The 9,401-nt window shown below is 35.6% G+C and overlaps 1 protein-coding gene across 1 annotated transcript in view; it reads right to left on the reverse strand.

Moving 5' to 3' along the window:
• Nucleotides 1–1,927: 1,927 nt before the first annotated feature.
• LOC308691076 (diamine acetyltransferase 1-like) overlaps nt 1,928–9,401 on the reverse strand; it is a gene marked incomplete at its 5' end in the record, with an annotated part of 32,178 nt that continues 24,704 nt past the window's right edge. The window contains 4 exons of the mRNA XM_081365948.1: nt 1,928–2,144; nt 4,402–4,442; nt 4,522–4,623; nt 9,080–9,163. Of these exons, the coding sequence (XP_081222074.1) occupies nt 1,974–2,144; nt 4,402–4,442; nt 4,522–4,623; nt 9,080–9,163 (398 nt within the window). The 3' untranslated portion in view covers nt 1,928–1,973. The remainder of the gene's footprint in view (nt 2,145–4,401; nt 4,443–4,521; nt 4,624–9,079; nt 9,164–9,401) is intronic.

Genomic DNA, 9,401 nt, shown 5'->3' on the forward strand with positions numbered 1-9,401 from the left:
ATGGCGTTCTAACACAAAAAACACCACAGACGCACCAAAGAAGTAGCAATAGCAGTGATGCTATGTTGTTTAGATGTGACGTTTCAGCTCATAACATGAAACATGCATGGATTGTTAAAAATCGAACATCTTTATTGACAGCAGATTCTCACGATTACAAAGAGCCATAACAACATAATCCATTGCTTTGATCACGAGATATTCCTCACAAAGTTATGCATACTTGGCTAAAAAACAAGTCTCTCGTTTTTCCGGGGTGCAAAGTGTTTTCCAATTTCCCCGAACCGTCTGCTCGTTATATATTTGGAATAACAAAAAATATGTATCATCTTAAAGAATCTCAGTTTTTTAAAGCATCCAACCACTTCGATCAACTCTGAACGAGTGCTGACTAGTCGCTCTAAACCGGAGTGTACCGCCCGCAGGCGCCTCCTAGTTGCGAAAATATTCATTATCATATTTTTCAAAAAATATTCCCTTGATTAAAACAAAATTGTCATCATTTGAAAGCTTCGAGTCTGAACTTTACAGTGAATGTAGCCAATTTGAAAAACTCCTAATTATTGCTGAGGTATTTGTTGAAAAATAGAAAAAAGAAAATCATAATCTATAAAATACTTTTTTGTACTATGTACTGCAATGTGTCAAAAACATCATACATCTCATGAAACATTCAAAAATCATTGAAAATGGCACTTAATTTTTTTACAGCAGATTATTACAATTAAAATGAGCCTAAAATGAACTTAATCTATTGCTTTTATGACAAGATATTCTTCATGGTGAAACAATATAAAAAATGCCCATGAGGGGGCATCAAAGACTCAACAAAAATGCTATCTTGGTTCCAAATGCTGTAACTTTTGATTCCTTTATCCAATCACCACAACATTTTATCCAGATGCAGCTCATATGTAGAGGGACTTTCAGCAGTTTCTCGGAAGGAGAATGTCCAAATGTAATGTAATTTATATTTTAAATTTTTTTGAAAAGTGTTCTATCAAATGATACCTACCTTTTGACTCTCCTTGTTAAAGTTTTGGAGTTATGAGTCTTTAGTTTTGTGTGTGTCACTCAGACAAAACTCTAAAAATGCCTTAGTTTTTTGTTCATAATTGCTGTTGCCAATTTTGAATAAGAGTTACTGTTCATTGAATTGTACAAAAATTTTTTTTAATGAAAATGTTTATTATAAAAGGTTAATAGAAAAAATTTTATGACTGAAAGAATTTCATTTTTATTAAGTTAGAATTAAAATAATGGGTAACAAAATGCTTTCCATTTGTTCTCTTTCTAATGCAATGTTCAGGTTTGACTGTATTATAAAGTAAAACTGGCACTTCAAATTACCATTTACATCAACCAAACAAATAAAAAACATAACAAAAATAGTCTTTGAGAATCTCTTATTATATATTAAAATCCACAACCTGAAAAAAAAAAAAAAAATAGGCAAATATGTGAAAAACAACTAGAATTCACAAGCCTTTCTACAGAGAGCTGTAAATCCATCTAGTGGTTACAATATGATATTGCATGATAATTATGCTCACTACATCCACCAGATGGCACCAATCTGACTTCAAAAATAGTTTTCTATAGGCCTAGTCTCTACTTTAACCTGACATACAGCATTAATTAAAAAATAAAATAAATGTCTATTATATTAAATGGGAAAAAATGGATCATAATAATTGCATAAATATTAATCATCATAAAATTCTCTCAAAACACCAAAGAAAAAAAAGAAAAAATATTATTGAACAAAAATACATTTCATTGATTTTTCTGAAAAAAAAAAAAAAAAATCTGAATCCCGCCCTCCGGGTCATTTTCCGGAAACTCAAAGTGCTCTTTTTCTTTTTAGAATAGTGCGAACAACTCGCACTATGTATTCCACAAAACGGCGTAGAATAGTGCACAAGTACTTGATTTGGGACGCACCTATAGACTAAACAGAAACAACATCCGGTTCACTCCTTGCTGGTCATCTTGAGGAGGTTCTGCTTGTCGATCTTGAAGAGCCTCCACCCTTCCTCCAGAGACAGATCTGACGCCCCGCGCCGCTTGTAGAAGTCGATGGCGGACATGTTCCACTTCGCCACGATGAAGTGTATCCTACTACACCGAGTCCTGACCGCCGTCTGCAGGAAACCATGATTGGGAACACTGATTTAGTACAAGATATACTGCCATGAGGAAGATTGGAGAGGCTGTATAATGTTAGATCATTAACCTGGGTATAATTATTGTATGAGCTTTGGTACACTTGTGGAAAAGAATTACACTTAGTATACTTTTACGGAGAAAGAAAACTGAATGTAATGTCTTCGGACACAATTGCATGCTGATTGAAATTAAATTAATTGCGATTAATCGCATCTAACATAAGAGTTTGTGGTGTGTTATTTGATATTATTTCAACATCGTCATTACAAATGTGAAATTGTAAATTAGTTTATGCAAGTTTCAATAAAAATAACACTAAAGTACATTTTAGTGAAGTTATATATATACACTCACCTCAAGTATTATTAGGAACACCATACTAATACTGTGTTTGACCCCCTTTCGCCTTCAGAACTGCCTTAATTCTACGTGGCATTGATTCAACAAGGTGCTGAAAGCATTCTTTAGAAATGTTGGCCCATATTGATAGGATAGCATCTTGCAGTTGATGGAGATTTGTGGGATGCACATCCAGGGCACGAAGCTCCCGTTCCACCACATCCCAAAGATGCTCTATTGGGTTGAGATCTGGTGACTGTGGGGGCCATTTTAGTACAGTGAACTCATTGTCATGTTCAAGAAACCAATTTGAAATGATTCAAGCTTTGTGACATGGTGCATTATCCTGCTGGAAGTAGCCATCAGAGGATGGGTACATGGTGGTCATAAAGGGATGGACATGGTCAGAAACAATGCTCATGTAGGCCGTGGCATTTAAACGATGCCCAATTGGCACTAAGGGGCCTAAAGTGTGCCAAGAAAACATCCCCCACACCATTACACCACCACCAGCAGCCTGCACAGTGGCAACAAGGCATGATGGATCCATGTTCTCATTCTGTTTACGCCAAATTCTGACTCTACCATCTGAATGTCTCAACAGAAATCAAGACTCATCAGACCAGGCAACATTTTTCCAGTCTTTAACTGTCCAATTTTAGTGAGCTTGTGCAAATTGTAGCCTCTTTTTCCTATTTGTAGTGGAGATGAGTGGTACCCGGTGGGGTCTTCTGCTGTTGTAGCCCATCCGCCTCAAGGTTGTGCGTGTTGTGGCTTCACAAATGCTTTGCTGCATACCTCGGTTGTAACGAGTGGTTATTTCAGTCAAAGTTGCTCTTCTATCAGCTTGAATCAGTCGGCCCATTCTCCTCTGACCTCTAGCATCAGCAAGGCATTTTCGCCCACAGGACTGCCGCATACTGGATGTTTTTCCCTTTTCACACCATTCTTTGTAAACCCTAGAAATGGTTGTGCGTGAAACTCCCAGTAACTGAGCAGATTGTGAAATACTCAGACCGGCCCGTCTGGCACCAACAACCATGCCACGCTCAAAATTGCTTAAATCACCTTTCTTTCCCATTCTGACATTCTGTTTGGAGTTCAGGAGATTGTCTTGACCAGGACCACACCCCTAAATGCATTGAAGCAACTGCCATGTGATTGGTTGATTAGATAATTGCATTAATGAGAAATTGAACAGGTGTTCCTAATAATCCTTTAGGTGAGTGTATATATACATATATTACATATTTACAAACTTTTGTGTTAGTTGTGATTAATCGATTTGACAACAATAGTTTAAATTTATATTTAATGTAATTAGTTGAGTGCTTTTTTTGACCCATGTAAGCACATCTTAATATGCGATTTCATAATAATTATTTCAACTGTTTTTGAAATATTGTTAAAATGTACTGACTAGCATTTATGGTAAACTAAAATATACTTTATAAACTAATTTGCAATTTCACATTTATAATGACGATGTTGAAATAATATCAAATAACACACTACAGTTAAAATTATAGTTTTACTTTACATGTGCTTCAGTGTGTTAGTCAACACATCAAATCAAGTGCACTTCTTTAAAGCACAACAATAGATTATTCAAACGTAATGAATTAAAATGTACTTAAATGTAAAACTATTGCAAAGTGCACTTCTAAAAGTGTGTACTCTCTTTAAGTACACTTAAGTGGCCCTTTATTTCATTTAAATTATATTATCTTCAAGTACAATTAAAAAATTACACTTGTAAGATTTGAAGTACACTACAAGTGCACAATTAAGCGCACTTCTGTTTCACAAGGATAACTATGCGCTCTAGCAACACACAGGAACAGCTCACAGAAATAGATGCGGTTGATCTTTAGGTGTTATAAAGGAAATTACCTCACTCAGTTTCTTCAGGATTTCAGAACCGATCCCAAAGCCTAATTTGAGCAGAAGGAAAAGTGTTACATCATAAATCTGACCATTTGATTTCCCAAATGCATACGGTCACATTCATACCCCGATACTCCTTCATGACATAGAAGTCCTCCAAGTAGAGCAGTTTTCCAATCCAGGGGTCATAGGTGAAATAATACATGGCAAAGCCAACGATCACATGACCTGAAAAAAAAGGTTCAATCACTCTATTGTTTGCAGCAAGAGAATGCATTTTGTAGCCACTTCAAAATCACAGATAAGACGGATTTTACACGGAGACAAGCGCTGTTGGTTTGCGATTTGCTGAAATTAATTTCGGGTGGGATTATTGGCATCACAACCCTCACAGTCACCACAGTCACGTCATCCCAGGTGTCAATTTTTTGATTAATCTGTCATTTCACTTCTTCTTTTCACTTTTATTGTGTTGATTTGAACATTTATACCACACTGCAAAAAATATTTTTCCTTAGTATTTTTTGTTTTCCTGTACAAATATATATGTCGTGTCGTGCAAACATATAGGCCTATATATAAACATAATATAAATTATATTACACAACATCGTTTTAAAAACTTAAACTTTATATGCGTTTTGACAGTTCATATACAAAACAATGGTGTTTTGTGGGCCTGAAAACACAAGTTTTTGAAATCGATACCGTTATTGTCACGGTTAAACTACAAAAGCGTAAATTTGTGCATGTGCATAACGCGTTCAGTCTATAGGCGCGTAGTGTCATTGTCGTGTAAACATACCCTTAAATCAAGATAGATTTACTTGAGAAGCTAAATGTTATAACTTCTTGTTTTCTGAAAAATGTATCAAAATGTTTATGCTTAAATATTTCCCCGCCATTGACAGAATCTTCCGGCAATCCATGTTTTCCCTGTTATACGAAAACACCAAACAACATCAAAACACGCTAGAAAGACTATCATGATGTTCATTCCTCCACAGATGTAGATGGAATATAGTTATAAAATAAAATATCATGGCAATTAGAATCGTTTCCCAAACATTTGCCCATTAGTTCCTCCTCGGAATTACTAAAAGATTCATTAATGGAATCGATCATTCCTTGCAATTCCCATCCCTAGGTGTGAGTATGGTAACAAATCCATATGATCCATCTGAAAGAAAGTTGTTAGTTTTGGGCATATTGTTGTGTGTGTAAGGCTGGTGGCGTCCCAGCTGTTGTGGACCTTACCTCTGGTAATATCTGCCAATAAGGGCAGTGTATTATATTTGAATTAGTTTATTGTTCTGGCCCTATATTTTTTCTTGTTTTAAGCATAAACTCACTTCTTCAAGGAAAAAATATTATAAGTCTTTAAAAAGTCTTATATTATAAAAATATTATAATATAAGACTTATTATTATTTTTTCTTTAGTAATTTAAGAATGTTTAGATAATTAGTAGTTCTGCACTGGAATATTGAGTACGAAATATAGAGTGAGTGTGCATCATTATAATGTTCCTAAAATCTCATTTTTGGGTGAACTAATACGTAACACAGCAATGCAAAGTATTACCAAACACTGTTTTGCGTCATTATGCACAGAAACCCTTTTGGTAACCCGAGCGTCCGTGGGAGTTTAACACACTCCTATGAGGGGCCGTACAAGCCAAAATCCATTCTTCGACTCTCACACACATACATTCTCCTTTCACATACATACATTTCTACTGTCACACACATACATACTCCTTTCACATACATACATTTCTATACGCACACACATACATTCTCCTTTCACATACATATATTTCTACTCTCACACACATACATACTCCTTTCACATACATACATTTATACTCTCGCACACATACATACTCCTTTCACATACATTCATTTCTACACGCACACACACATACATTCTCCTTTCACATACATACATTTCTATATGCACACACACATACATTCTCCTTTCAAGTACATACATTTATACTGTCACACACATACATACTCCTTTCACATACATTCATTTCTATATGCACACCCACATACATTCTCCTTTCACATACATACATTTCTACTCTCACACACACATACATTCTCCTTTCATATATATATATATATATATATATATATATATACAGTGCTATGCATAAGTTTAGACACCCATGCTAAAGTTGACTAAAAAGAGGAATAAAAAATCATCTTTTGGAAATTGAACTTAATGCCTTAATTTAAAAAATTAGGAAAAATCCAACCTTTAAGGACACCAATTTTCTTTGTGAATGAATAATGTATCGTAAATAAATAAATGTTCTTCCTTAAAATACAGGGTGCATAAGTTTGGACACCCCTATGTTAAATTCCCATAGAGGCAGGCAGGTTTTTATTTTTAATTTTTTTTAATTATTTTTTTAGGATACTATGCATCCTGATAAAGTTCCCTTGGCCTTTGGAATTAAAATAGCCCCACATCATCACATAGCCTTCACCATACCTAGAGATTGGCATGGAGTACTTTCCATAAGATCATTTCTCAATGCAAATCAAACCAGCTATTAGGCTAACTGAAATAAAACCATGCTAATCTCTAGGTATGGTGAAGGCTATGTGATGATGTGCAGGATGCATAGTATCCTAAAAATTTTTTTTTTTTAAATACTTAAAAATAAAAACCTGCCTGCCTCTATGGGAATTTAACATAGGGGTGTCCAAACTTATGCACCCTGTATTTTAAGGAAGAACATTTATTTATTTACGATACATTATTCATTCACAAAAAAAATTGGTGTCCTTAAAGGTTGGATTTTTCCTAATTTTTTTAATTAAGGCATTAAGTTCAATTTCCAAAAGATGATTTTTTTATTCCTCTTTTTAGTCAACTTTAGTATGGGTGTCTAAACTTATGCATAGCACTGTACATATACACTCTCAGACCCGGAAATACATATGCAATACTTGCTCAGCTCTTCATCACAACTTTACAATGATGCTAATGCTATTCAAAGTAATCCTGTTTTCTTTTCAGTTACAGTTTTTACTTTTTGGAGTAGGTAGCAATGAACATGAAATCAGACATTTTTTTTAATAATGTGCTGACCAATGTACTGACCAAATGCAAAGAGAAACAGATTTTTTTGTGCATGATAGGCTGCATTGAGATCTTTGTGATCACATTCAAACCCTATGTGGATTTCTGTCAGTCTCAAGATTTGTTGAGGATTCAAGAAATAGAGCAGCAGTATACACTGGAGTCATTATATGGATGTCTAAATGTAGTGCAGACTGCTTATGAATCCAGACAAAGAATCAGGTCTAAGAACAGTTATGTCCTGTTGCACACACAGAAGAGGCTGTTTTTCTGGTGGCACATATAATTTTTATTTCTGTCACACACTGTACAATCTGCAAATTCAACAAAGACAACAATAAATTCGTTTTCGTTTCACAGCGTTGAAATAGCTGGCAGTGTGACTACTTGTCAAAAAGTGAAACGCTCTTTCAGTAAACTCACATTACACATTTATCTGAACTGTATGGTCACAGAAAATGAAACCGTGTATTCCACCAAATAAAACAATACTGACATTAACATTTCAGTAATCAGATTTAACTTTATAACTGTAAACTCTCTTTACAAAAACATTGAGTGCACTGAAAATGGATCTCTTTTAAACACTGTCAAGTCGCGATCTCCCGCACGACATCCGACAGCGCGGCCGCGGACATCCGCCTGAGTAGCTAACGTAATCGGATGAAAAAAAAGTTATCTTGCTGCAGTTCCTGAATTTACCGTAATCATAATAGACGTTCGCTGAACGTAGGCTATATGATCGGAACTCCACGCAGCTCCCGTACGACTCTTCATTGGAAATGAATGACTTCCGGTCAAAGGGCTATCGTTTGTCATGTGCAGTGGAAAGGCGGCTTAATAAGCGCACACCCATTTTTTGGCGGCTGACCGTGTATTTTCCGGTATTTTCAAACCGCGGCTCGCTTGACCAGACCTGCCTTCCGTTTCCATTATACACCTTCCGTTTCCACTATACGCCTTCCGTTTCCACTATACGCCTTCCGTTTCCACTATACTTTCTCTCTCACATACATACATTATTCTCTTACATACACACATTTTTTTTCAGACATACATACATTTTCTTCTTACATACATGTATTATTTATAATAATAGATGCATACTTTGAATACATTTGCATAAGAGTAAAATGTATATATATGAAAGGAGAATGTTTGTGTATCAGAGTAGAAATGTATGTATGTGAAAGGAGAATGTATGTGTGTGAGAGTACGAATGTATGTGTGTGACAGTAGAAAAGTATGTATGTGAAAGGAGAATGTATGTGTGTGACAGTAGAAATGTATGTATGTGAAAGGAGAATGTATGTGTGTGAGAGAGTAGAAATGTATGTATGTGAAAGGAGAATGTATGTGTGTGAGAGTAGGAATGTATGTGTGTGAGAGAGTAGAAATGTATGTATGTGAAAGAAGAATGTATGTGTGTGAGAGTCGAAGAATGGATTTTGGCTTGTACGGCCCCTCATACACTCCTGGTGTGCTCACTTCAACCTGATTTGGGGGGGGAAAAACAACAACAAAAAAAGCAGAACACCACAACCCAAAGTGCATTGAAACGCAGAGTTTGTCCAGGCTCAGTCTTACCGTCGGCGCTCTGGTGCTGTTTAGGCACTTCAGCCACTATACAGTAATAGAAGGGATGATCTCCGAAACCGTCCTCCAGGAGATCTACAGGAGCAAAACAGCAATTACAAGACCGTAACAGAAGCTGCAAACTCTGAAAGTTATTGCACTGCCGTTCAAAAGCTGGAATAACAAAAAGCTTTAAAAAGATGTCTCTTCAGCTCACTTCTGATCAAAAACACAGTAAAAATGTGAAATATTATTACAATTTAATATAGCAGTTTTCTATGTGAATATATTGTAAAATATAATTTATTCCTGTGATCAAAGCTGAATATTCAGC

This window comes from Scardinius erythrophthalmus (genome assembly GCF_964197995.2).
Source record: "Scardinius erythrophthalmus genome assembly, chromosome: 5".
Lineage (NCBI taxonomy): Eukaryota > Metazoa > Chordata > Actinopteri > Cypriniformes > Leuciscidae > Scardinius > Scardinius erythrophthalmus.